Source organism: Octodon degus, unplaced genomic scaffold, assembly GCF_000260255.1.
Source record: "Octodon degus isolate 3935 unplaced genomic scaffold, OctDeg1.0 scaffold00304, whole genome shotgun sequence".
Classification (NCBI taxonomy): domain Eukaryota; kingdom Metazoa; phylum Chordata; class Mammalia; order Rodentia; family Octodontidae; genus Octodon; species Octodon degus.
In genome coordinates, this window is record NW_004524880.1 from 814,075 (window position 1) to 840,093 (window position 26,019).

At 60.4% G+C, this 26,019-nt stretch overlaps 4 protein-coding genes across 6 annotated transcripts in view; 3 read left to right on the plus strand and 1 right to left on the minus strand.

Annotated features, from left to right (window-relative positions):
• Positions 1-3,561: 3,561 nt before the first annotated feature.
• On the plus strand, positions 3,562-4,794 carry Mrpl34 (mitochondrial ribosomal protein L34). The gene is made up of 2 exons (XM_004647386.2): positions 3,562-4,013; positions 4,211-4,794. Exons 1-2 carry the CDS (start codon positions 3,949-3,951, stop codon positions 4,404-4,406), a joined length of 261 nt encoding a protein of 86 aa, XP_004647443.1. The 5' UTR covers positions 3,562-3,948; the 3' UTR covers positions 4,407-4,794.
• A 1,449-nt stretch (positions 4,795-6,243) lies between these two features.
• Positions 6,244-11,546, plus strand: Dda1 (DET1 and DDB1 associated 1). The gene is made up of 5 exons (XM_023707619.1): positions 6,244-6,350; positions 9,941-10,021; positions 10,120-10,171; positions 10,915-10,976; positions 11,270-11,546. The coding sequence occupies exons 1-5, from the start codon at positions 6,348-6,350 to the stop codon at positions 11,378-11,380; spliced, it is 309 nt and encodes a 102-aa protein (XP_023563387.1). The 5' UTR covers positions 6,244-6,347; the 3' UTR covers positions 11,381-11,546.
• Positions 11,547-13,151: 1,605 nt separating this feature from the next.
• Positions 13,152-22,176, minus strand: Ano8 (anoctamin 8). Of its 3 annotated transcripts, none has more exons than XM_023707632.1 (19): positions 21,808-22,176; positions 21,080-21,190; positions 20,846-20,978; positions 20,627-20,765; positions 20,456-20,552; positions 19,776-19,892; positions 19,557-19,684; positions 19,313-19,474; positions 18,962-19,114; positions 18,753-18,879; positions 18,595-18,650; positions 18,440-18,514; positions 18,131-18,262; positions 17,027-17,824; positions 16,751-16,942; positions 16,525-16,653; positions 16,336-16,446; positions 14,267-14,921; positions 13,152-13,782 (listed from the first exon to the last, which is right to left on the minus strand). In XM_023707632.1, exons 1-19 carry the CDS (start codon positions 21,911-21,913, stop codon positions 13,409-13,411), a joined length of 3,795 nt encoding a protein of 1,264 aa, XP_023563400.1. In that variant the 5' UTR covers positions 21,914-22,176; the 3' UTR covers positions 13,152-13,408. The 3 variants fall into 3 exon arrangements, with proteins under 3 accessions (XP_023563400.1, XP_023563399.1, XP_004647444.1); XM_023707631.1 differs by having other exon boundaries at positions 16,525-16,656; positions 21,808-22,172; XM_004647387.2 differs by lacking the exon at positions 18,131-18,262 and having other exon boundaries at positions 16,525-16,656; positions 21,808-22,170.
• A 728-nt stretch (positions 22,177-22,904) lies between these two features.
• Gtpbp3 (GTP binding protein 3, mitochondrial) overlaps positions 22,905-26,019 on the plus strand; it is a 4,257-nt gene continuing 1,142 nt past the window's right edge. The window contains exons 1-8 of the mRNA XM_023707633.1: positions 22,905-23,685; positions 23,823-24,043; positions 24,115-24,201; positions 24,286-24,488; positions 24,623-24,695; positions 24,773-24,916; positions 25,057-25,222; positions 25,475-25,753. Of these exons, the coding sequence (XP_023563401.1) occupies positions 23,642-23,685; positions 23,823-24,043; positions 24,115-24,201; positions 24,286-24,488; positions 24,623-24,695; positions 24,773-24,916; positions 25,057-25,222; positions 25,475-25,753 (1,217 nt within the window). The 5' untranslated portion in view covers positions 22,905-23,641. The remainder of the gene's footprint in view (positions 23,686-23,822; positions 24,044-24,114; positions 24,202-24,285; positions 24,489-24,622; positions 24,696-24,772; positions 24,917-25,056; positions 25,223-25,474; positions 25,754-26,019) is intronic.

Sequence of the window (26,019 nt, forward strand, 5' to 3'; positions counted from 1 at the left end):
CAAGCAGGGATTGGTGCTGCAGCATTTCTTGCCCAAATTAAGGTAAAGTGTAAAGAGGAGCGTTCTATCGCCCCCCCCCCACGTCCCCCTTTCTTATTAATTACATCAAGTGGGAAATTGACAGTGCCCTGAGGAGACAATGCCTGGCTTGGGTCAAGGACTCCTTCACATGAGATGGACCAGACCTTACCTGTCTTGGGATTGCAGGGCAGCAATAGGCCCTGTTCCTGTCTTAGTTGGTCGGCCGTGCTGCATGTGGGTCCTAGTTGCCCGTCACTGACTACTTGTCCATCTCACCAGGGTGGGGCCTATATCAGATTAGGCTACATCATCGTGGGGTCCATTCAGGGGAAGCCTCTCATGATAACTCTTGTTGATCTGCCATTTCCAGCTGATGATAATGTATCTGAATGGGCTTCGCAGCAAAGGCATCGATGTGTGAACTAATGAAGGATGTAAGCTTTTGAAAAATGCAAGGCCCTACCATAAGCAAGAGTAAGAGTGAAAAGAGGGGTCCCGATAGGGGTACAGGGTAGGGGAACATCCCTCCCCATAGCGAGAAGGGGTTGTCCGCAAGCTGTTGTCTCCACTTGAGTAGTTGATCCTGAAGCTCCCGGAGTTTGTCTTGAACTATGCCTGAATTTTTGGCATAAAAACATCATCTTTCACTGTGTGCAGAAGTTTTTCTTTAGAACCAGGAGTTCCCCAGTTCCCTAAGCCTCCTTCCAGGGAGCTGGGCCGAATAGCAGGACGAGGCCCAGGAGCGATGACCAAGCTGCCGTCACTGGCTGCAAGAGAACACAAGGACACTACCCTCAGGGCATAGCATCATCCCTGGGCTCATCATCAGTGTCTTTCAGCTTATTTGTTTGACTAGGTGCTCAGGAAGCCATCTGCCTGATTTTGCGTGCCGAGAATAGATGCACACTGAGCCCCATCCCCATATGAGAACCGGGTCAGGACCATTCCACCATTCCAAGTGCCCGTCAGGGGGATCTCACCACATAACCGAGGTGAATTGAGTCTGTGTTTGAGTGTGCCAAAAGCAGGATGCTGCGGAGCGACCATTGGTATCCAAGATCAAAAAATTAAAGAGTGAAGAGTGCATGGGATACTATATTTCTGGGAGACCCTTGAGTAAGGTACCAGTCTCCCCTTTCCATTTTATTAATGGTGAGCTTTAATGAGAGGTGCGCTCGTTCAAGAATACCTTGTCCTTGGGGGTTATATGGTATACCTGTAGTGTGAAGGATGTTGAGTGCCTTGCAAAACCGAGTAAAAGCGACACTGGTGTAACCTGGCCCATTATCAGTCTTCAATTGTTGGGGGCACCTCAAAACCGAGAGGGCAGTCAGCATATGAGCAATGACATGTTTGTTAGCTTTACCCGTTTGGAGGGAAGCATAAATAGATCCACTATAAGTATCAACAATTACATGAACATATTTTAATTTACCAAATTCTGTCATGTGAGTAATGTCCATCTGCCACAATGCATTGGGTATCAACCCCCTAGGGTTTACACCTAGATGGGGCACTGGGAGATTCAGGGCACAAGATGGGCAATTTCTTACAATCTGTCTGGCCTGATCACAAGTTATTTTGTGCATAAGCCAAAGGGTTTGGGCATTTAGGTGATGCAGTTGATGGCTATGTTGAGCAGCACGCATGCCGTTGCTAGAGCGATCAGCTTGGGCGTCATTTAGGATGGTGGAGAAGGCCTGAACTCAAGTGGCCAAATCAGCTTTTTGGTTCCCTTTTGCTAAGGGTCCGGGCAGGTTAGTATGAGCTCTCCAATGTTCCATGAAGAATGGGTGTTTCCAAAGACAGACTAGCAATTGCAGTTGTCTAAACAGATCAGCAGCTGGAGAAGTCTTACAGATAGCGCCAACCGTCTCTAGGAGAGGTACGGAATGTGCGAGATAAGCGCTGTCTGTATATATATTGGGAGGCTGAGTTGGAAAGGCATTAAAAACAGCCATGACAGGGGCTGGGGAGATGGCTCAGTAGAATAAGCACTTGCCTGGCAAGCGCCCTTGCGCTTCTGAGTTCAATCCCCGGTTCCACAAAAAAAATAAATAAAAACAGCCATGACAGCGTGTAGTTGTGTCAATTGTGCTGAGGAAGAATCTGTTTGAAAGGTGACAACACTATCCTGAAATGCATAAGCTATGGTAGGGCCATATGGAGCAACTGCGGTCTTTAATGCTTTCAGTGCAGTTACAGTAAAAGGGGCATGGGCCTCAACAGCCTGAGGCTTGGTGCCATTTGAGGCAGGGGCCCATTAAGCCCAGGTGTCATATTAGGGGCGCCACGTGTCTGACCATCTGACCGGTCTGCAAGGATTGTAACTGTAGCGTGAGCCTCTGGCACTCTTGTTCCAACTGTATCTGTTTCTGTAACTCTAGCACTCGGTTCTCTAGGTCTAAAAGCACATTGGAGGGTTTAGGAGCAAGTTTGAGTATCTCATTATTATCGGGGGCAGCTTTACGGCGACCGGGGCTGTAATGGGATCAGAATGATACCTGGAGGCTTTTTTGGCTAATTTTTTCCAATCAACCTCTTAAGGTAGCGAGGTCGGGGTATAAGGGCTTATGATGGGCTTGGAGAGGGGCTGGGGGGGGCGGCGGCAGGTGGGGGAGGGGCAGATGGCAAGGGCTCAAAAGGAGGAAGGGGCGGCTGAACCCATTTTGGTGTTTCTCCAACATTTCGCTTGCTTCCTCATCAGAGGGAGAGGAGACATCTGAATCAGTCCGAGAGGGGGCCGGAGTGGGTCTGCTCGAGTTGCGCAGGGCGGCCTCCCCCTGGGTAATCATCTCCCTGACCAAGGGGGTCCCCATGTCGCTGCGTAAGTATCTCATCAATCAGATTCCAGTATGAGAAGGCTGTGACTGGGACCTTTTCAGGGCCAAAAACTCTATAAAAATCCTGTAATACATCGCCCACTCGTTTCTATCTTTTAGAATCGATCGTGCCCTCCAACGGGAACCACGGACAAACCTCATGAATAAACTTAAAATACTGTAATAAATTCTTTTCCTTTACCTTGATCCCCCGTGTCTTGAGTGCCTCGCTGAGGCTTTCCACAAAGAGCTCGTGCTCGCGTAATGCCTGACCCATGCCTGGAAGGGGGAGGGGGTTGCCGTTCACTCACCGTGGCTCCGGGCGCGGCAGGCACTCGTACCGGGCTCTCCAACGGCTCCCTCGTTGAGTCCCCCGTGCCAGGCCCCACGTTGGGCGCCACTTGACTCGTCCCGCGAGTCAGGACGTGGGGTGATCACCTGGAGGAGGAACGGGGATGAGCAGGACAGGGCAAGAAACACGAGAGACGGAGACCAGACAAGCTTTCTTATCAAGTCTCGTTCATTGAGGAAATGAGCTGGGTCTAAATAGCCGGGCAGCGGAAGTAGTTGGGCGGGACTGGCTGCTGATTGGCAGCAGAGGTCCAGGACCACAGGAAGAGGCCGAGGCACGCAGGGATTGGTGCTGCAGCGCTTCTTGCCCAAATAAGGGAAGGTGTAAGAGGGGCGGTCCATCGCCCCCCGCACCCTGCCAAGGGGCAGACATTTCGCTGCGGCCAGAGAAAGGTTGCCAACTAGCTGTGTGCCATCTGCCCCGCTCTTGCTGTGGGTGAAACGACCAACCAGCCGTTTCCTGTGTCTGCAGCCAGCTGTGCCACCGCCAACCCAGGGCACCCTCTATCGTTGAACAAGAGAAAGAACTACAACTTCCAGCAGTTCTTCCTGCACGTAGGGCAGGTCGAGGCGGCGCCGTTCGCCTGCCACCTACTGGTCAAAAGGAAACACTGCGCCCCTGCTGCCGTGCGCCGGCGTAAACCTGCCGCGCTGGTACGCCAGGACTAACTACACGTCCCAGGAGCCTTTGCTCCGCAGCGACTGGGCGGGTGAGCCCCGGGGACGACTTGGGCCGCCGGAGCAGCACGGAGCTATGGCTTTTGCGGCGGGATTCTTATTGGGCCCCACCGGAAGGTCAGCGGCACTGCTGGGCAGCAGGTGAGGCCTCCGGGTCCTCCCCAGATTTAGGAATGTGGCTGATTCGGTAGCTGACGCCAGTCTCCCGCCACCCGCAGGGCCGGACGCGGCCCCTTGCGACTCAGCTTGGTCCCGGAGAGGCTCCGAGAGTTTGGACGTCGCGCGGGGTCACGCAGCGGCCGCCGCTGACCTTCCTCGCCGTCTCCTTGTCCCCACAGATGGCTCCAGCCCCGACTGTGGCTGGGGATCCCTGCCCCGCTGCAGGCCCGCGGCAAGGCGCGCGGGAACGAGTACCAGCCGAGCAACACCAAGCGCAAGCGCAAGCACGGCTGGGTCCGGCGGCTGAGCACCCCGGCCGGCGTCCAGGTCGTTCTGCGCCGCATGCTCAAAGGGCGCGCGTCGCTGACCCACTGAGGACCGCGACCCTCGGATCTCGGCACTGCGTGAGTGCGGAAGACGCCGACGGGAGTGCACCAGATTGTGAGGATGGCCTGGAGATTTGGGGAGGACTGGGAATGGGGGCGTGGCAGCCACACTAGGCCAGCAGCTGCCCAGCCCCGCATTTGCACGGTGGGGGCTTCCGCACCCTCGCAGCTGTCCACGGAAAGGAAATGCGCACGCCGTTTAACCGCTGCAGCAGGACCAATGAATACCCTCAGCCCTCCACCTCCCCCGAGTTACTTCAGAGCTGATCTCAGGCATCGGATTATTTTCTGTAATGTTTCAGATGGCGTTTCCAAGATAAGATCTTTTGAAAGCATGGTCACGAATTTATGTCCTCTGCAAATGACAGTGGTTTCTAAATATCATTAAATGTTTACTAATGTTCAAGTCTCTGCTTTAAAAAAAAAAAAAAAAATCTAGCGAGCTAGCTAGCTAGCTGTCTGTCTTACAGTTCCAAAAAGCCCGTGTGGAAGATGAAGGGCCCCCAGACCCCCTGCCTGCCCTTGGGGTGGGTGGTGACCTCAGGGCAAGGCCAGCCCCCCAGGCTGTCACGGGGCTCTTTATTTGCAGTTTACCGTTAGTAGTTTGCTGAGCACTTGTGTATGAAGCATACAACCTTGTTCCGAAGGGGCCGTCTGTCCAGCAGGACAAGTGGTCTTAGACCTAGGCTGTTCCAGAGTAGAACTGGGGGCTGGAGGAGCCCAGACTAGGCTTTGGGAAAAGTGGCAGGGTCTTCGGAGGGATTAGGTAGAAATCACAACACAGGTGGATGAAGAAACAGGAGGGACCCAAAATTTAGGGACCAGGAAGTAGGGCTGGATCTGTGGAGGGACTAGGGAGCCGTGGAAAGCATTTGAGCAAGTCAGAGTTGTCAGTACAAGGACAGATGTGGCTCACAATTGTAATGGGGTAGAGGCAGGAGCACTGAGTAAGACCAACCTGGGTTATATAGTGAGTTCAAAGCCACTCTGAATTACAGGTGAAATTCTGATTCAAAAAACCAAAACTAGGGCCGGCGAGATAGCTCACTGGACTAAGCACCTACCTAGGCAAGAGCAGGGATCCAGTTTTGTTTTTTTTTTTCTTTTTTTTTTTTTGGCGGAACCAGGGATTGAACTCAGGCCCTTGCACTTGCCAGCCAAGCACTTATTGTACTGAGCCATCTCCCTGGCCCCAGGGACCCAGGTTTGATCCCTCAGACCACATGCCACTTGGGCCCTGCCCCCAGGTGCACTGAGCCAGCCACCGAGTTCAGGTCCCCGGCAGTGGTGTCGCAGGCCTGTAATCCTAACTCTGGGGAGGCTGAATACAGGAGGATCACTATGAGTCTGAGCTGTGTAGTGAAACCCTGTACTAAATACATTTAAAAACCAAAAATAATTCAAGTAGCTAGGGTGGAGCTGTCTAGCAAACTCAAGAATGATTTTGTTTGTTGCTTTTCTTGAGACAGGGCCTTTGTTCAGGCTGGCCTTGAACTCGTTGTGTAGCCCAGGTTAGCAACCAACTACAGCGATCCTTCTGCCTCAGCCTGCAGAGTGCTGGGATTAACCTAACCGGGTTTCGCCTCTCCTGAAGTGATGAACCATAACTCCCATAAGGCATCGCGGCATGGCCTCCGCCCCCTTCCTGCTGCCTTCTGCTGCTTCCAGGTTCTGGGCGGGGCTTTGCTTTCTCAACTCCACTTGATAGTGAAAAGAGGTGTGGCGGCCAATGGGTGCGTATGTTAGCAGGTCTGGCCAATAGGAGTACGTAGAGGACATTCAGTGGGGGCGGGACTAGGGCGAGGGCCAATGGCAGGGCGTGGCGGCGCCATCAGTGTGCGCTGTGCCGCGGCTGGAAGTTGCTGTGCGGCGGCGGCTGGGAAGGTGGCTGTGGTGGCGGCGGCTCAGCCGGAGACAGAGGGAACAGAGGATGGTAAGGGCAGTCATGGCCCCGTGCCCCTTCCACTAGTCCACACAGCACCGCCGGCCCGCCGCCCCTTGTAGTCCCCGCTGCCCGTCTTTGCCTTGCCTCGTCCCTTCGGGGGTGTCTGCCTGATCCTCTCACTGGCCTATGACCTCCGACCCTCCCTTGAGCTTAGTGCTGACCCCGCCCCGGCTCCTTCTCGACCCCTGACCCCCATTTGGCTCCCAGGCCCTGACAACGCGTCCATTTCCGGGTCGCAGCTCCCCCCGGAAGTGGCTCGGGTGGGGTCCGTGGAGACCCCGGCTCTGGTCCCCTGCTCGGCGCAGCAGGTCCCGGGCTTCTGCAGCTCGGAGGCTCGGGAGTCCGGTCCGGGCGCCAGGGAGGGGGAGGAGGCTTGACAGACTACGTGCGGGGCTTTGTCGCCAGAGGAAGTGCGACATAGCCAGCCCAGGGCCGGACCCTCCCCCATCCTGAGCCTCTCGGTCCCCTGGAGAGGACACCTCCCCTCTCCCATTACCACCCTCGCCCCGAGTAATAAAGGGTCTCGGGACGGACCTCGTGGGACTGTGACATTTAGGGAACCGGCGCGCTCCGCGCCCGGGACGAGATCCTCCAGTGAGGCGGTGGCACCGCTGGTGACATCTCCCTCACCCCCTAAGTGAGCCCTGCGTGCCGGCGAGCACTAAAACTCTCAGCTCCCGCCTACCCACCCAGGGATTCAGGGCTTGGTGTCTCCACCTGTGGAGTTGGCAGCTGGCCGTCAGGGGAGGCCTGGTCGGGCTGTGGCGGTAGTGGTAGCAGGGACTGGGTGCTGGGCCTCATGGCTCTCCCAGGCCCGCTGTTGTCCCTGGTCCGTCGCTGCCACGCTTCCATTGCACCCGCCCGAGGAGGTCCCATGGGACTTCCAGAAGGCAAGGAAGTGTACTTCTGGCCCCCACCCTGGCCCAGCTGGACATTACCTGCCTGGATGCCCACCCATCTCCATCCTGGTCTGGCTGATATCCTATCCCTTTGCAGTCCTTAGTTCATCTGGAGCCAGGAGTTTTTTTTTATCTTTAGGGCTTAATTTTTCGTGATAGGGTCTCTACATAGTTCAGGCTGGCCTTGAGCTCCCAGATATCCTACTGCCTCAGCCTCCTGAGTGCTGGAGTTACTGGCCTGGCCACCATGCCTGGTTATGGGAGAAGGTGTTTTTAAAGAAATGAATCAGATTGCAGCAGTTGCTGGTTTATAGCCCCCTCTGGGGGCTTCCTGTGTGAGCCTATGGAACGCAGTCCCTGCCCTTGGCCCCTACCTCTGTGACCTCATCTCCCCCCTCTGCAAGCCCCAGCCCACGGGCCCACCTGCTCTTCTTCCATCCTCATTTCCTGCTGCCCCAGGGCCTTTGCTGCCTGTACTTCTTCCATACTCTGGACTGCCTCCAGTGAACACCCTTTCTCCCCAGATTTCTTCCTGACTCAGGAGCTACAGTTGTTCCATTGCTTGGTGCTCCATGGGGTGCAGCGTACTGTGAGGTGTTCTTTGAGGCCTCCTCCCAGGCTGGTCTGGCTGTAGGGCTTCTTCCTAGCCCTTGGGCCTGGTTTCACAGTAGCTCACAGGAAGCAAGGCTGATTCTTGTCTGTGGGAATTTATTCAGCACAGGGAACTTGACATTGGTGCAGGACACCTGGGTGCTGTGAACTATAGCTCTTTGCCTGCGCTGTCCCTCATGCAAACTCCTGGTCACTGGGGAGGTGGAGAGGACAGGGCCAGATGGAGGGAATCTTGCCAGTGCTACCCTGCTGTGTGCCCTCAGCCAGGTGCCAGTCTATTCAGGGAGGCTGTTGTGCAGACTAGAGACAGGGACAGTGGCTGGGTAGGGTGGTTTGAGCTGTGGGGTGGTGGCGGGGTGCCCCACAGAGATAGGGACATGCCTGGGAGTGGTAGGAGCAGTCAGGGCTGGAGCAGTGATGGGCCCCCTCCTGTGTCACTGCCATAGTGCACGCTCTACACCTCCGTGTCCCAAGTCTCATTGGCTGTGCTCTTGTTTCCTGTGCACTGTTTCCCTTTGGTCCCCACAGGAGGCGGCTGTGGTGCTTGCACCGGTGCCTTGATCCCAGAGTGGGCCTGCTGGGTAGCAGCAGCCTGAGGAGCTGCCACCAAATGGAAGAAGCCAGGCCTGGCATCCTGGGCTGGGGTGGGCGAGGCAGGCCATGCCAGCCCCCAGGTTGCCTACCCAGGAATGTGTTCCCTTGGCCCCAGGGGGTTCTGGGAAGCTTTGTCCACCCAGCTGAGGTCCTCTGGATCCCAGGGATGGGGATGGACCTGAGGGCTCCAGCCTGTGGACCTGGGACCTGTCTGTACATGGGTTCCAAGTGGCTCACCTAATGGAAGGTGCCAGGCCTCTGAGATGAGTGACAGGTGGCTTTTCTGCCTCAGTCTCACCTCCCAGGAAGCTGCAGCTGTGCATGGCTGAGCTATGAGATTGGGCACAGTGATAGGGTCTCCCCCCATCCTGATCGCCAGGAAGAGGGAGTTCACTGCAGTCACAGGGGCCTGCATGCCTGTAGGTTCAGTGGCCGGGCTAGCCCAGTGTGGTGGCAGTGGGGAGGGAGAACTGCTCCGTTGAGCACGTTCTCTTTGAGGGTCCCCAGAAGAGCCCCAGCTGACGGATGCCTTTGCTGTGGTGGAGTTTTCTAAGGCTGAGCTGGGATTCAGAACCTGGGAATGAGGTCCAGCTGTGGCACGGTGGGGCTCCGACCCACACTGCAAGAAAGAGAAGAGTGGTACATTTAACTCAGGCTTCTGGGTTCCTTGCCTTTCCTTCTTTCTGCCTGCCTGCCCGCCTACCTGCTGTTTTTTCCTTCTGGGGATGGAACCCAGGCCCCGCACGCCAAGCTACATCCCCAGTCTTTCATCCCCAGTCTTTTTTTTTTTTTTTTTAGGGACCAGAAATCAAACTCAGGACCTTGCGCTTGTCAGGCAGGCACTTAAGCCACTGAGCTATCTCCTTAGCACCAGTACCCCCAGTGGTGGGTTTTTTGTTTTTTGTGGTATTTTAGGGAAGGGTCTATAGGGTGTTCACGGTCTCACTACTAGATTGGACACATAGTGATCCGCCTGTTCACAGCCTCCCAAGAGCTGGGATTACAGGTGTGCGCCACTGCACCCAGTCTCAATTGCTGTGTCAGTGTGCCCCGGGGACAGGGCCAGCATGGCAGGCCTGGGGCTCGAATCCCGGCTTCTGCGTATCTGCTGAACTGTTTGGCCGGCCCTGCCCCTCTGCCCACGGTTTTTGTTAAAACTTTTGTTTTAGTTTTTTATTTTGAGGCAGCCCCTTACTGAGTTGCCCAGTTCATGGTTGAGCTCACGGTCCTCCTGCCTCCTTGGCCCCGCAGCTGCCAAGGTCATAGGTGCTTGCCCCTGTGACTGGCTGCAGAGTGACTGAGTAGGTGGTCCCTCTTTCTGAGCCTCAGTTTTCCTGATTCCTGCCAGGCTCTGTGATGACCTTGTGTGGGATGGCAGTACCTGCGCTGGTGTTGAGCAGAGAGAAGCAGGAGCCGCGGCGCGACCCAGTGGGGCCAGACAGAGCCTCACTTTCCACCCTCCATGTCTTCCAGGCAGACTTTCTGAAAGGATTGCCTGTCTACAACAAGAGCAATTTTAGTCGATTCCATGCTGACTCTGTGTGCAAGGCTTCGGTGAGTGTGTTCCGGGGTCCCGGGGCAGGCCATGTGGGCAGGGGCGCTGGGGGCGGTGGCTGGGGGTGCTGCACGCCTGAGCCTCGCTCCTCCTGCAGAACCGGCGCCCCTCTGTCTACCTGCCCACCCGGGAGTACCCGTCAGAACAGAGTGAGTCAGCGCCGCCCGGCTCTGGGGTGGGATGCATGCTCGGTGAAGCCGGGAGGCCAGAGCCTTGCGTGGCGAGGCCAGGCAGGTGGGCGCTCACCCAGAGGGTGGGGATGCAGGTGCCTCTGGGTGCCCTGAAGGCTGTGCACATCCCGCAGCTGCTGACCCTGGCCCTAGGCTCAGCTTGTGATCCCCAGGGATACAGGTAACACCGATGGCACAGACAGCTCAGACAGGGAGGCAGTGGAGGGACTGGGTCCCAGGAGAACCCAGACAGGCCTAGAGTGGCTATGGACCAGGCAGAGGGCGCTGCTGGGTCAGACTTGGTGTAGTGTTCGGAGCGCTGAGAGGAACCCATGTGCTGGCTACAGCGGCACCAGCCTGTTGAGCCAGCCTAGGAGTCTGAGGCAGGAGAATCACAACTTTCAGCCTCCTCAAGCAACTCACTGGGTTAGATGCTGTCTTAAAGCAAAGAAGCCCTGGGCTCCTGCAGGGTGGGGGTGCCACGTGCCTTGGGTGCTGCTGTCTGGGTCTGCGCTTGTGTGTGCCTGGGTGCTGGGCAGCGCGGGGCCTGCAGCCCTGCGGGAAGTGGGGCCCTATGCTGGGAAGCTGGGAAGGCAAGGCCAGGCTCTTGGTGACCCTCCCCTGAGGTGGGCATGACTTTGAGTACAGACCTGAGAAGATGGCCTCGGACTGGGACAGGGGAGAGCAGCCCATCCACCTTGGCCACTTTCTTTTTCCTTCAGTCATTGTGACGGAAAAGACAAATATCCTTCTACGCTACCTACACCAGCAATGGGACAAAAAGGTAAGGCACATGGAGTTCAGATGCTAGGGATTGAGGTAGCTCAGGTTCTGATGGGGCAGTGGGTGAGTGATGAGGAGAGGGGGATTTGAGTGGTGCCTTGGCTCGGTAGGAGTTCACCAGGTGCTCCAGGAGCTAGCAGAGGCTCCAGAGGGGGCAGTAGCTGGCTCTGCCACAGCGGCCTGGTAACGGGGGTAGGAGCTGTGCTGTGGCCAAGCCCGGCCTCGGTAATCCTTGCAGACGTGGTAACCCCCTGTCGGGGCTGTGGAGCCGTTCATACTCCGTGTCCCCCACAGAATGCTGCCAAGAAGAGGGACCAGGAACAGGTGGAGCTGGAGGGTGAGAGCTCCGCGCCACCCCGCAAGGTGGCGCGGACAGACAGCCCCGACATGCACGAGGACACCTAGGCCGCCGCCCGCCCCGTGTGTAAGCGCCCGCCCTCCCCGCTGCACCCTCCCGCCCATCCACACCACTTCCAACCTCATAGGAGCCGATGTATTTATTTTCCTTGCGTTTTTATTTATGCTGTAACACTTGTCACGCCTTGGTTAAAGGGGACTCAGATCTAGTAGTGACATGTCTTAGATGCTTCCTCAGTAACCCAACCCCTGGCCCCCACCAGGTCCCCAGCCTGGGACCCAGGTGTCTGGTGTCTCTAGCTGGGTCCCACCGCTGCTGGTGGCAGGGGTGGGGCCAGCCGTGCTGCCCCATGTGTCCCCACGCAGGGTGCCATGGCCCCGGCTCGTGTTAGCGGTTTTATCCTGGACTCGTGCGTGCTCCGTGTCCACCCCAATAAAGGATCTTTCCTACTCCACCTCGCGTCTTTGCTCCGCCTGCCTCGGCTGCAGAGGACGGAGCTCCATGCGCCCAGTGTCGTCCTGTCATCGACCTGTCGGCACCACGGGGAGTGAGGAGGGGTCCTAGCGCAGCCAAGCCAGCGGATTCTCCTGAGCCTCTTCGGCCACATCAAGGCCGTGATGCCATGGACTGGTCATGCACCCCACCTGTTACCTCATCCTGCAGACCAGCTTGGCCCAGAGACAGTGCAGGTCCCAGGACACTGCCAAACAGGGTGCCAGGGGCAGGGGGGACCCTTCCACAGATGGTTATGCCATTTTGGGTGCCACCTCTGGGCTGGGGTGGGTGAGGCTGGGGCCTGTCCCTGGCCTGGGTCTACCGCTCCACCCTACCCACCCTAATGGACCCTGAAGGTGGCTGTGGCTTTGGTAGCTCAGCTGGGACGTTGGGGGTGGTGAGGGTGTGGGACTTGGACGAAGGAAGGGGCAGGAGGGTTGCCCTCAGGTCACACTGCCACAAGTGTGTGCTGGGCTGCAGGGGCACCGATCTCCCTCGGGTCCCACTGGGCCGCTGTCTGTATCTCACTACCCCATGCGTGTAGGCCCTGGGTGTGGGCTGGGCTGAGCCCCCGGGAGCTTGTGGGCCAAGCTTGGGTGGGTGCCTCATCACCTGGTTGGTGACAGAGGATGGGGCTTGGGCTGGGTGTACCCCCTTCCCTTGGGTGTCAGACATCCATCCCAGCGGCATAGCACAAGGTCCTGACTCCGATTCCTGGGATGCAGAACACCAAATAGCAGTACCCTCTGAGGAGCTAGTCCCTGCCCTGGTTGCCTCGGGTCTGCGTACCGGCCTGGAACACATCCCTACCCCACCCTGGCGCTCCCTGCCCTCCCTCTGCTGGCACAGACTGCCCCAATCTCATCTTTGAGGGAGGATGCACACATTGGGGTCCCCACCTGAGGTCCTTGTGGCTGTGTCTGACAGCTGCCACAGGCTGCCCTCACTCCAGCTCTCCTGATGCCAGCGGCTCCTGAGGGCCCAGATACACTGTTCTGCTTGCTGTGGTTCTGGGACCTCAGGGCCTTGCCGCAGGTGCCTCCTGGTGTACGTGTTGGTCCCTTCCTGCTCCAGATGGCTCCTGGAGGTGGCTGTCAGAATGGCCTTCTCTTCTGTGTCACCCAGCCCAGCAAGAGGACTCTGCCACCCTCACCCCCAGGCCAAGTGCCGTCTGTGCACGCCAAGATCTCCTCTGTCTGGGATACTGGGCCACCACAGGGGTTCTTCAGGCCCAGGCCCAGGTCACTCAGTGTGGGGTGAACCTGGAGCTCCGTCACCCAGCCGCCCCCTGATCCGAGCCCAGGATGCCAAGCGCACCTCTGGCACTGTTGAAATAGACTTTTTATTGCATTGCTGCCGTTTTACAAAAATATGACAAAATAAATTAAAAACAAATAAATAATTGCCTATTCTGGGTGTGGGTGTCATCTATGGATGTGGGGGCACCTTTCGTCCCCCATCCTGGTTGAAGGGAAAACGGCAGGGGGGGCTGCCCTGGTGGGGGCAGCCGTGCTGGGCAACGTGGCCAGGTCCAGCGGCCGCACTGCTGACTGCTATTGCATATGTTGGAGGTGGGGCAGCTAGTGCCAGCCGCCGGGCCAGCACACTGCATGGGGGCTGGGGCTGGGGCTGGGGCTGGAGCCGGGGCCTGCTGTGGGGGTCTCGGGTTGTTCTGGCTCCAGTTCTGGCGGTGGCAGCGGGAGACTGTAGAAGCTGGCGTCCCCGGATAGGGGCTGTGGCTGGGGCGCGGGCAGGGCCAGGGCGCAGGGCGGGCACTCAGCAACGGTGGCAGCCGGTGGGCTCGGGCGGGGGGCGGCAGCCTCACCCCCACAGCCCCAGGGTGGGTCCCACTGCCAGCAGCCCGCGGGCGGCGTCAGGGGCTGGGACCGAGGTGTAGGGCTCCGGCTGTGGCGGGTGCAGAGGGCAGGGGCGCCTGCGGGGCCTGGCGCTGTCCCTGCGGAGGGAGAGGGGCCGTTCCGGGCTGTGTCGCCCCCGGGCCCGCGGCTCCCTCCCGGCACAGGCGCAAGAAAGGCCTTATTGCTTCGGATGGGGTCAAATGGGGCCTGAGGGCCGCCTCCCTGGGCGTCTTTGGGGTGTCCCCTGCCTTAGGCCGGGGAGGGGGCTGGCGGGAGTCCCTCTGGCTTCTGATCTATGTCCCTGTCCTGGCCTGCTGGGCTGGGACCTGGCCTGGGCAGCATGGGTATGAGGGGAGCCGGATCCCCGTGCTTGGGGCTCCCTGAGCAGTGCCCTCGGATTTGCATAGAGCCTGGGGGTCCGGGCCCCCAGGAGCTGGGTGCTGGCGGGTTGTGGGGGCAGGCGCCCCTCTCTGGGGGAGGGCCGTCCCGCTCCGCTCTGCAGGGAACCCCGCTCCCCGGGGCTGGCCACCCTCCCGCCCAAGCCAGGGCGCGGCGTCCCCACCCCGAGTTAAAGCCTGTGACCTGGGCCTTCCTCTTCGGGCCGGGGCGCTTCCCGCTCCTCAGCCGAGGCCTCGTCCACCGGCCCGCTTCTGGCCCGACCGCCGCCGCCACTGGGGGCCGCGTCCTGCCGGGCCTGGCTGCCCGCGCCCGCCCCGTTGGCCTCGGCCCGCGCCCCGCCGAAAGGGAATAGCTTAGCGGCGTGGAAAGCCTTGGGGGGCGACTGGCTGCGCTCCGGGTCCCGCCGGGTCTCAGGCGACTTGAGGAACTTGAAGCTGAGGAAGGCGGGCAGACGGGTGTCCCCGCCCGTGGGAGACGGGGCTGGGGCCGGCCGGGGTGCGGGGCCTGCTGCGCCCGCCCCAGCGGTGGCCCCCGAAGACAGGAACTTGCCCTGCAGCGGGATGATCTGCTTCAGCTTCATGACGTTGTTGGGCGCCAGCAGCGAGCCGGGACGCTTGGGCCGCTCCTGCCCGTGGCTGCCCGCCCCTCCGCCCTTGGCCTTGGCAGAGGCCTTCTCCGAGCTCGTGGCGTCCAGCCCGGTGCCCTCAGGCCTAGCCTCATCCCGGCCCGCATCGCGTTCCCGACGGGCGTGGTGCTCGGCGTGGCGCTGCCGCTCCTCCTCCTCCCGCCGCCTGCGCTGCTGCTGCTGGTAGCGGTGCTGGGCCTGGCGCTCGTGTCTCTGTGGACGGAGCCACACGAGTCAGGACGCCAGGACACCAGGATGGTGGAGAGGGTGTAGGGTGAATGGCTGCCTGGGCCCTGCTGAGGCGGGGTTATTGGGGCCCTCGGGAGTGTCCTTGGAACCCCTCAGCTTCCAGGGTGCCCCTGTGGATGCAGATGAGATGCAGGCTTCCTGGGTGCCCCACAGTCCCAGTCATCCTGCGTGTTCTGGGCAAAGTGGGAAAGGATCCAAACCCGAATCTGGCACCAGCAGAATCCCTGGCCCAAGCCATTGCTTTCTGGGAATTGGGAAGAAAACACATGCTAGCTGGCTGCTAACTGTCCCCAGCCACAAGCCAGGCCATCTCAGATCCTGGGAGGAAGCTGGCCAGCCCTGCCCTGCTCTTCTAGACTTTGTTGGGGCTGCCAAGAGCCCACCCTGGCCTGGCCTGCTACCTGAAGCCCCAAGTGGGCTGCTCCATGGGAGGCCCTGGGTTTCATCTCCAGCGTTAGAAGGAAAAGCTTTAAAAAAATATCAGAATGCATCTTGGGCCTTGGCTGAGGGGTGTAGAGCTCCTGCTCCCTGCAGCTGGGCCTGAACGGATGCCATGGACTAAGAAGCTGTGTCCTGAGCCACAGTGTCTGCAGCAGTCAGAGGGTGGAGCAGGAGGCTGGGTCCCTCCTGGGGAGCACCCTGTGTATCTGGTCCTGTGGGCAGTCCCAAGACAGTCCAGAGCTGGCACCCCAGGACCCTGGAGGGGGTCCAGCTGGCACAATCACAGTTTTGACTGCTGAGCCACAAGCAACTGCCCCAGACTCTGTGGTGCTCAAGGCCCTTCTATAAGATGCTGAGCCACAGGCAGCAAACTCACGCCTCCTGACAGGCTCCCCACATGATCCCCATACCTACGGTGACTCCTGGTTGTGTAAACAGGACGAGACACTGCTGGGGAGGGCCACAGCAGCATATCAGCTGGGTACACAGCAAGTACCACAATCCCAACTACTCAGCAGGCGGAGGCAGTTTGAGGCCAGCAGTGCAAGCCAGCCTGGGTCACAGGGTGGGACCCTATCTCAAAAACAAAATAAAAGCAAGGAAAAAAATCTATGGATATTTAGTACAGATGCTTTCTTTTGGTGTTGAGGTTTGAATCCAGGCTCTTCATACTGAGTTACACTCAGCCCTTAAAGTTTCTTTTTGTTTTGAGATAGGGTCTATGTAAGTTGTCCTGGGAGGGCTCACACTTGTGATCCTCCTGCCACAGTCTCCCCAGGGCTGGGACAATAGAGGAGTTTACCTCTGGAAGACCTGTGGTCTATGATTGGCTGAGCCCTGGGGGCAGGGCCCAGCCCACCTGCACATTTTCGGTCCCACCAAGGATCTGCCCACTGTGCAGCTCGACTCCCCATGCCGTTGGATCAGGGCTTCCTACCTTGAAGGCCTCACGACGCTGGTACTCAAGTTTGGCCATCTCCTCGGCTACCCAGCCTGGGATGTCAGGGATGGCCATGTGGATGAGGTACTTGAGGAGCAGAGCAAAGTGCTGGGGGCACAGAAGGCAGCTGAAGGCCCTGGTGACACCGCCCCCCACCCGGCGCCCACCTCAGCCACCAGTGCCCACCTCGAGCACCACCACGGACACGATGGCCGCCTCTGGGCTCAGCCAGGGGAAGAGACGCTGCAGCTGCCCACACTGCCCAATGAGGTAGCAGTTCACCACGATGGCCAGAACGCCCATGGCCTCCATCACCTTCTGCAGGGCAGCGGGGGGGGGGGGGGGGCTCAGTGCACCAGGCCTGGCTGAGAAGCCCAGACTGGACCTTACTCCCTTCCCCAGCCCAGCCCACCTGCCACTGGCCGATACTTTCCACACGCTGGCCGAAGGGCCGCTGCAGCCCAGTGCACAGCTTAAAGGCATCGCTGCGGATCTCGATGAGGTTGTTGACCAGGGCACAGAGCGCAGCCAGTGGGAACGCGGAGGAAAAAAGCACAACGTAGCCGAACTGCACAAACATCTCCTGGTAGTCCTGGAAGGTGTCCTGGGGGCAGGCAGCATGGGTTGGTAGGACGTGGGTCGTGCACCTCCCAGCGCCTCAAAGCCCCACCCCCGGGGGGGGCCTCACCTCATACTTCTTCATGCAGCTCTCCAGCTCCGCCTGGGTGAGCTGGGGCGAGTGCTCCTCCTCAGGCGGGTCGATCCAAGAGGAGCGGTTCTGCCGCTTCTGCTTGGCCGCCTGCTCCCCAGAGCCAGGCTCTGGGTCTCGGCCTCCCTCAGGGCCCTGATCCCGGCCCTCGCATCCAGCCCGGCGGAGCAGGACAGCTGGAGGCTCGTGTTCGGGACTGCCAGGTGGTCCCTCTGCCTCCTCCTCCTCCTCAGCCAGGGTGAACACACCTGGCTCCATCCCCTTCTCCACCATGGTGGGGCTGCCCTCTTCCAGCAGTGCCTCTGGGCTTGGGCCAGGCCGGTGCCGCCCAGCCCCACGCTCGGCAAAGCTGACCTTCTTCAGCCTGAGCCCGCAGTCCAAGAGGTCACCATCCTCACCTTCGTCTTCCTCATCTTCTTCATCCTCCTCGTCCTCGTCCTCATCCTCCTCCACACCCCCAGGCCCGTCCCTAACTTCTCCCCCTTCCCCTGCAGGCCTGCTCTCCACGGTGGTCGTCTCGTCCTCCTCCTCAGGAGCCCCACAGCCCCCGCCGAGACACCTTCGGCTGCCTGCCCCGCTCCCACCCTCATCGGCCTGGGTTTCGAGGAGGCGGGATGCAGGGCGCCTGAGGCTGAGGCCACCGAGCAGGGCCCGAGCCAGGCCCGCCAGGGCCTGGAGGCCAAGCTCGCCACGGCGAAGGTGGCCGTAGAGGTGGGGCTGCAGGACCTCACGCACATTTTGCAGGAACTGCCGGGTGATCAGCAGGGTGGCCAGCATCTGAGGGGATGGGGAGAGGCCACGTGGGGGCAGGGGGCCAGGACCAGCGCAGAGCACCTTCCCTGGACGTTCCTGGATACGAGGGCTTTGCGCTCAGCCACTGCTTACTGCCACAGCGCACAGCCTGGCTTGAGCAGCACCCAGGTCTGGCACCAAGCACCCACCCCCAGTGTCGCTCAGGCACCCCTGGCCTCTGGGGCCCATCTTCCTGCACAGGGTCCTTGCCTCCCCAGCCCTGCTGCACATGCGCCCCAGCACAGCCACCTCCCACTTGGCCAGGCCTGTGGCCTCGCCACCTGCCCGTACTTTGGCCCGGGCTGAGAGCAGAAGGCCCCGGAGGGAGAGGAGGAGCAGGCGGAACCGCAGGGCCACGAGCGGGACCAGTACTGCCCGAAGCTGCCGCTCGAGGCTCTGGGACAGGGACAGGACGAGCAGGAGCTGTGGAGGGACCGACGGACAGATGGACAGACAGATGGACAGGAGAGAGAGGACAAACAGATGGACGGACGGACAGAGAGGAGAGAAGGATGGAGGAAGGGGGGGAGAAGCCGGGAGCCCTGGGACCCCTGGGCCAGGTCCGGCCCCCCAATGGCTGCCACAGGAGCGGGGTCTCACCTCCTTGAGACGCTCCATGTCCTTGAGGTAGAAGCCAATGTAGAAAAGACTCAGGTAGGAATTGACAAACTGGAACTGCGGGCAGGAGGGAAGCAGGTGACAGTCATCTGCAGTCCCCACAGGTCCCCGGTGTCTCACCTGTGGCAGCCACTCACCAGGACAACCTTGATGATGAGATGCTTCTCGTAGGCACTCTCCAACCGGTAATTCTCTAGGGGCCAAGGAGGACCGTGAGGGGCCAATTGTTCTCCTCACCCCCCACACAGTAGGGACCACAGGGCTGTGAGGACACCCCGGCCCTTGCAGATCATACCCATGTCATTGAGCCAGATGGCCAGCTTCTTGTAGCCCTCAGCACTAACGCTGACCAGCAGGGCCAGCATGACCTTGGGCAGGAAGCGGGCGAGGCGTGGCAGCCCCTTCACACTCAGCACCAGCTCCTGCAGCAGGCAGGGGTTCTGTTCAGGGTAGGCTGGTGGGCAGGGCCAGTCCCAGAGGCCAGGGCGAGGGCACCAGGGTCACCTGCAGCTGGAAGCATCCGAGCATGAGCAGGAAGACACAGGCGAGGCAGGCCAGGCACAGGGGCAGGCTCACGAGCAGCTGGAAGAGCAGCCGCTTCCAGGGTGGGTAGTAGAACTCCTCTGCACGGGTCACAGGGCTGATGCGACGCACACCCTGGCAGAGGGCGGGGCTGTGTGAGACCCAAGGTCACCCTGCTTCAGGTCCCTTTTGGCCCCTTCTGATGCAGTTTCCTCCAGAACACTTGCTCTGGGCTAGGGCTTTCTCTTGGAGCCCGCTTTAACCTCAGGGCCCCTGCCAAGCCCACCCACCTGTGCCCCTCCCTTTCCCACTTCTGCCAAGCTGGAGGCTGACCCTGAATTGCGGGCGTGGCTCCTCCATGACTTCCCCAGGCGAGTCCAGAGTCCCCCACTTGTAGGCCAGCTCAGCACCCCTCCGTTTCCACTCCTCCAAGAACAGTGTTGACCAGATCACATTGAAGAGTGCAAATACCACACAGGACACATCTCGGCTTGTCTGTGGGGCCAGCGTGGTGGTGAACTGCCAGGCCAATGGCAAGAGGAGGCCGCTCAGCCTGGCCTCCCAGCCCGTGCGCTACCTGGTCGGCCTCTGTGAACGTGTACAGCACGGAGCCGAAGACAGCCGGATATACCATTGCTGATGTGTAGAAGCCCAGCCAGGCAAAATACATGGCAATCTTCACACCGAAGTAGTCGCAGATGTCATCTGCCAGGGAGATAGGGGCAGGTCACCTCTGTCTGTCTCCTGGGACCCCTGTCTACTCCTGCCCAGCCCCTAGGTATAGCCTGGACCATACCTAATGGCTGGTTTTCACACACTGCCTGTACCCAGGATTTCATCAGGCGGTTCAGAATGCGCTGCTCATGCACGGGAAACACCTGCTGGATGATCCCACGGGCTGCCAACTCGGGGACTGCAGGAGGACGGAATAGGTGACACCGGCCTTGCCTGCTTCTGCCTCCACCGTGACCCAAGCGGAAGCTCTGTGCCTGCTCTTAAACCCTAGGGGCCCTTCCAGGGGAGGAGGGCTGGATGGATATCTCATCCTCCTTGAGAATCTGGGAGATGCAGGAGTGGGCGGGAAAGTGGGGGGGGGCACCCAGAAGGGAGGGTCCAATGGGAAATAAAGCTGTCATCTGAAGGTGACCTTTCATTAGTTGTTTTCATAGGGGGGAAACCAAGGCCCAGGCCTCACTCCACAGTGTATGGAGCGCTGTCCACGGTCCTGACACCTTAATCAGACCCAAAAAGAACTTAGGCCAGACCCGCCTACCAAGAGATAAGCCCAACCCTTTGCAGAGACCACACCCTTCAACGAACTGATTGGCTGGACTCCATTCACGGAGACCACACCCCTGAATTCATTGGTTAACCTCTTTACTAACCCCTAAGTGGTTGGACCTAAGCCCCGCCCTCATTCACCGCCCCCACCCATCTCACTGCCTATGATTGGAGGGTCAGCCCCATTTCGCTCACTGATTGGCTGGTCCTCCAGGAAGCGCACGTTGTGCAAGGCCTCTCCCTGCTTGGCACGCAGGTTCTGCAGCCAGAAGCGGATGATGCTCTGGCGCTCCTGTTTGGGACAGGGTGTGAGCTCGGTGAGCGGCCCAGAGTCCGGGGCGCCCTGGGGGCAGGTGCCAGCCCCACCTGGGAGGTGAAGAAACGCAGCTCGCTCTCTACATTCTCATAGATGAAGTCCTCTTCACAGGAGAAGCCTCGAGTGCCCCCGCCGAACTCGGCTTTCACGGCCTTGCGCAGCCCCAGCTCGTCGGCGCCTCTGAGCAGGCTGTGAGGAGGGCAGGGGGCTCACAGGGGGCCCGGAGGGACGCAGGGCGACCTGGGGCCGGGGCAGGGGCAGGCACTCGCCTCTCGTAAGTGGCGGTGACAAAGAAGGCATAGGCGCGTGTGCGTCGGTGGTGGCGGACTTGCACGATGAGCTCAGGGATGCCCACCCGGATGTGGTTCAGCAGCCAGAGCAGCGTGTGGTCGTCGGTCGTGTCTGCCAAGGGGCACAGGCACCGATGGCTCTCGCCACAGGAGGCCCCCGGGCTTCCTACCTCCTCCCACTGGGGAAGGCTGAGTCAGGAGGCCCTCGGGTACCTGGGAAGGTCATGAGCACGTCGCAGTTCTCCGTGGGCACCGTCTTCATCCATGCTTTGTGGGACACGAGGTAGCGCCCCGCCTGCAGCAGCCGCTTCCCGAAGAGCTTGTCTGGGGGGCAGGGGTAAGGCCACCGGGACCGTCACCGCCCAGACCCGGCCTCGGGCTCAGCCCTCCAGCTCCCCGACACTGCCTGACACTCGAGGGTCAGCCCACCGCGCTGGCCGGGCTTGCTTTCCTCGCCTCGCCCTTGCCAGGCCCTGCCCTCCCCCGCCAGCCCTTACACATCTTACTCATGCTCAGGCCCAGCTCCGCCTCCAAGCCCACAATCGCGGGGCGCGCGCGAGCAGCCCCGAGCAGGCGCCTGGCCACCTAGGACAGCAGCCCGGGAGCTGGGCGCGGCTCCCACCCTATGGCACAGGTGGGGAAACTGAGGCCCAGAGCCTGAAGCCACACACCCAAGGTCACACAGCCGAACCAGGTTCGAACCCGGGCCAGCGGGACTTCTTGCGCTCCACCCAAAGGACGGAGCGTTTCTGCCCACCGCGATCCCGAAGTCCATGCAGCTGGGTCCCTGAGGGGCGTGACCGGGTCCGCCCAGGCCCATCGCCCGCCGCAGGTTCCCTCAGCCCTGAAGAGCAGCGGGTCCCGGGCGGAACCAGGCCGGATGGTGGCCGTAATGCGCCTCCCCTCTGCCTTCTCGCGCGGTCCAGCAGTCGCACACATACCCAACACTCCGGACGCGGGGGCTGCAGGCTCGCCCTCTGGTGGGGGTCTCTTGCCCCTCTCCCCATCCAGGGCCGTGCCCCCGGCGCCCGAGGCGGGCTCCGCCATGGCAAGCTGGGTCAAGGGCTGCGCGCAGCCCGGGCGCCGGGGGGACGCGAGCGCATGGGGCCGAGCGCGGAGGAAACAAAGGCCTCGCCCGCCCGCGTCGCACCGTCCCCGTGCCCGGCGCTGCTTCTCGTCCCCGCCCGCTTCGAGCCCGCAGCCTCCTGTCCCGCGCGTCACTCTGGTTCTCAGCCTCCAGCCTTAGCACTCTGGTTCTCGGGCCTGCCCGCGTGGTTCTCTGGGCTTCTTTGTCGCCCGCCCACTCTGATATCTGGTGCTCGTCGCCGCCCGCACCAAGGTGCATTCTTCAAATTGTCCCAACCCATGCAACTTTCTGGGCTCCTCTGCCCCAGAGCCTTGGTTTCCCCATCTGCAAACTAGATTCTAATTGTTGGCCTGAGGCAGGACGTGGGAGGGACTAGACTGGCCTCGGGAGATTCTGGGAATAACTCACCCACACCAGCAAGAATGGGGTCACTGGTGACAGCAGGCCGGCCCTGGGGCCTTTGCACGACCTCACGCCTCAGCCCACTCCAACCTTCCTCTGGGTAAGATTTAAATGAATAAAAACAATTCTAGCTAATCCCACACTCCAAATAAACGAACTTTTTTCTTTTTCTTTTTGCCTTACTGGGGATTGAACTCAGGGCCTTGCAATCGAGCTACATTCCTAGGCTTGATTTTATTTTTTTACTTTGAGGCAGGGTCTCTTAAGTCCCCGTTGCATTAGACTGAGAGCTTGATCAAAGTGTAGTCTCCGTGGAGCACACAGTAGATGGTAGGTGTGCACTTATCAGAGGGAATCACTGGAAACAAAGGATGTCTTGTCGTGGGTTCCCATTTTGCAGATGACAGTGTAGTAGGGCAGGATGAGGATCGCAGCTAGATACCCCCCCCCCCGTCCCTCCCAGGAGTTGATGGCCCGCCCGCCCCGTACGAGAACCAGAGGATCGCGACCAGGCTCTCGAGGCCCCGCCCCCGCGCCTGGAATCCTCGCTCAGCGCTTTCTGGAGCTCCGCTCTGTCCCGAGTTAACCTGAAAGCGATCCCGGGACTCGGAATCCTGGCGAGGCGGGGGCTGCGCTGGGCTTTGGCACGGCTTCCTGGAGGAGGGGGCCTGGAGGAGGAGGGTGTGGGACGGGGAACAGCGGTCCTGGCGGGGGAGGGAAGCGAGGAGCGGCGGCTGCAGGAGCTCCCTAAAAGTTTGGGCTGGATTTTCCCTGGGCCATCGCCTAGGCTTCCCGGAACTCATCCCCAGCCCTTTGTAGTTTTTATTGTGAGCCAGGGTCTAGTTAAATCGCTCAGCTTGTGCTGGAACCAGCGATCCTCCTGCTTCAGGCTCACAGATTCTGAGATGTCGCCCCTTTCTTGGGCAAGGAAACAGCGCAACCTTTTTTTTTTTTTTGCCGCACCTACGGCTACGAATTAGCCAGGTGAAGATACAGGGCTCAAGCCCAGCTCCGCTGTGATTCTCTGCGTGCCAAGCCGCGTCCTTTCCCGCGGTTGCGCTGCGGACCCTAACAATTCGGTCCAGTGTTGCCTTGGGAGCAATCATTTCGCTGCACTCATTGGAATATGGGGCTTCGGTTTGTGGGCGGGATTTGTTTTATGTGGTCCAATGGTAGATCAGAACCTTTGAACACTGCCAGTCATATCTCAGAGTAGGCGGGGCCTGCTGCGCGCAGTGGGAAGCGGGCAGGAAGGTCAGGCGGGCGGATAGCAAGTGGTTAGATCCATGTGGCGGAAGCTGCAGATCCTGGCGGCCTGCAGGCCTCGCAGGTGGGGCGGTCACGCAGAGGGGATGTGACCGGGTGGGACGCTACTCGGGCTGCTTGGGCTCCGGGGCCGATTCCCAGCTGCTAGCCCAGCCCGGCCCCACCCTGCCCGCTTCGACGCACCTTTCTCTCCCGCCCCAGCCTCTGCACGGCCCCCGGGGCCACCATCTTCGCGCTGAGCTCCGGTCGCGGCCGCTGCGGCGTCGCGGTGATCCGGACCAGCGGCCCTGCCAGCCACCAGGCGCTGCGAAGCCTGACCGCGCCCCGTGCCCTGCCCCGCGCGCGCCGCGCCAGCCTGCGCCTGCTGTGCGACCCGCGCTCCGGCGCCCCGCTGGACCGCGCGCTGGTGCTCTGGTTCCCAGGTGAAGCCACTTGCCTCCGGGGGCGCGGGCCCGCTCGGTACCCCGCCCCTGACCTGCCCTTTCTCCACCAGGGCCGCAGAGCTTCACTGGCGAGGACTGCGCCGAGTTCCACGTGCACGGAGGCCCCGCGGTGGTGAGCGGCGTCTTGCAGGCTCTGAGTGAGTGGGTCGGAAGTGGGCACGAGGCAGGGTCGGAGAACGCGGGACCTGCACTCAGAGGCTCACGACCTGGGCTTCCTGCAGGCAGCGTCCCTGGGCTGCGGCCAGCTCAGGCTGGCGAGTTCACCAGGCGCGCCTTCGCCCATGGGAAGCTGAGCCTGCCCGAGGTGGAGGGACTGGCAGACCTGATCCATGCGGAAACTGAGGCACAGCGGCGGCAGGCCCTGCGGCAGCTGGAAGGGGAATTGGGTCAGCTGTCCCACAGCTGGGCCGAGACCCTCACTAAGGCAGGTGCCCCGGTTCTGCTCCCACCCACCCTCATCCCTTTGTTTTTGAAGATGCCATTATGGCCTTTTGGGCTAGCTGGACCTGGAGTCTGATGGAGGACAGTGAGTGCTCACCCCATGCACCCCACTTCCAGGCCCTGGCCCACGTGGAGGCCTACATCGACTTCGCGGAGGATGACAACCTTGAGGAAGGTGTCCTGGAGCAAGGTGAGCCTGAGAGGGGGAACTAGCAGCAGTGTGCATCGCAGCCCTCAAGGCTCTGACACCCTGCCTACTGCCCACAGCTGACCAGGAAGTGCAGGCGCTGGAGGTGGCCCTGGGCGCACACCTGCAGGACGCCAGGCGCGGTCAGAGACTCCGCTCAGGGGTGCACGTAGTGGTCACGGGACCTCCGAATGCTGGCAAGAGCAGCCTAGTGAACCTGCTCAGTAGGTGGAGGCAGGTGGGGCCTGGGGTGGGGTGGGAGGGGACCTGAGTCAGTCCTGGGGAAGAGGCTGGAGGGGACCAGCACAGGGAGGAGCATGCAGGAGACCTCTTGTCACAACCCACCCCTTCCTTGGACCTCCAGGCCAGAAGCCAGTTTCCATTGTGTCCTCGGAGCCGGGTACCACCCGTGATGTGCTGGAGACCCCTGTGGACTTGGCTGGGTTTCCCGTACTGCTGAGTGACACAGCCGGGCTGCGGGAGGGTGTGGGAGCCGTGGAGCAAGAGGGTGTACGGCGAGCCCGGGAGAGGTGAGTTGTGGGCCTGCCTACCTCCGCTCCTTGGTGCCCTTGCTTTCCCTTCTTCCCATTTCTAGAGGGGCTGCCAAGGGGCTCCTTCTCTTGAAGGAGCTCGCCTTCACCCAGCCGGCTTCCCGCCTTCCTCTCGCAAATGCCTGCCTTCCTTACTCTGTCAAAGGGCTTGCTCTGTCTGTAGTGGCCACTCCCACTCCCCACCCCCTTGCTCTCGCCCCGCCCCTCACTCATCACTACCCCCTCCCCCAGGCTGGAGCAGGCCGACCTGGTTCTGGCAGTTTTGGACGCCTCTGACCTGGCTGCTCCGACCTCCCGTGAATTCCTGGACACAGTCATGGCCCCACTCGTGAGCCAGGATCCCAGAGGGAGCAGTCAGCGTCTGCTGCTGGTGCTGAACAAATGTGACTTGCTGCCTGCCGAAGGTCCACATCCACAGCCCTGGTCGCACCCCCACCTGCTGTTGTCCTGCCTGACCCGGGAGGGGCTGGATGGCCTGCTGGGGGCTCTGAGGAAGGAGCTTGCTGTGGTGTGAGTCCCGTTCGCCTCTGCCTGTATCTATCTGCAACATGGGGTAAACTTGTCATCCACTTGCCATTTATTTACTGAGTATTAGGGTTCAGGCCAGTCATCCAGTTGCTTGGGCGAGGCTGGAACTTTGAAGAGCCTCCTGCCTCAGCCTCCACACAAGTGTAGGGATTGCAGGGCTGGAGAGATGGCTCAGTGGTCTAAAGCACCTACTTAGAACAAGCTTGGCAAGGCATCAGGGACCGCGGTTCAATCCCCCAGCACCACAT

Excerpts from the sequence above, each read along its gene's own strand:
- Mrpl34 (XM_004647386.2), top strand. The coding sequence starts at position 3,949 with ATGGCTTTTGCGGCGGGATTCTTATTGGGCCCCACCGGAAGGTCAGCG. Across the intron at positions 4,014-4,210 it reads GCGGCACTGCTGGGCAGCAG|ATGGCTCCAGCCCCGACTGT; the intron begins GTGAGGCCTCCG and ends TTGTCCCCACAG.
- Dda1 (XM_023707619.1), top strand. Across the intron at positions 10,022-10,119 it reads ACTCTGTGTGCAAGGCTTCG|AACCGGCGCCCCTCTGTCTA; the intron begins GTGAGTGTGTTC and ends CTCCTCCTGCAG. Across the intron at positions 10,172-10,914 it reads GGAGTACCCGTCAGAACAGA|TCATTGTGACGGAAAAGACA; the intron begins GTGAGTCAGCGC and ends TTTTTCCTTCAG.
- Ano8 (XM_023707631.1), bottom strand. The coding sequence starts at position 21,913 with ATGGCGGAGCCCGCCTCGGGCGCCGGGGGCACGGCCCTGGATGGGGAG. Across the intron at positions 19,893-20,455 it reads CCTGGAGGACCAGCCAATCA|TCCCCGAGTTGGCAGCCCGT; the intron begins GTGAGCGAAATG and ends GTCCTCCTGCAG. Across the intron at positions 19,475-19,556 it reads CGTTCACAGAGGCCGACCAG|ACAAGCCGAGATGTGTCCTG; the intron begins GTAGCGCACGGG and ends CTGGCCCCACAG.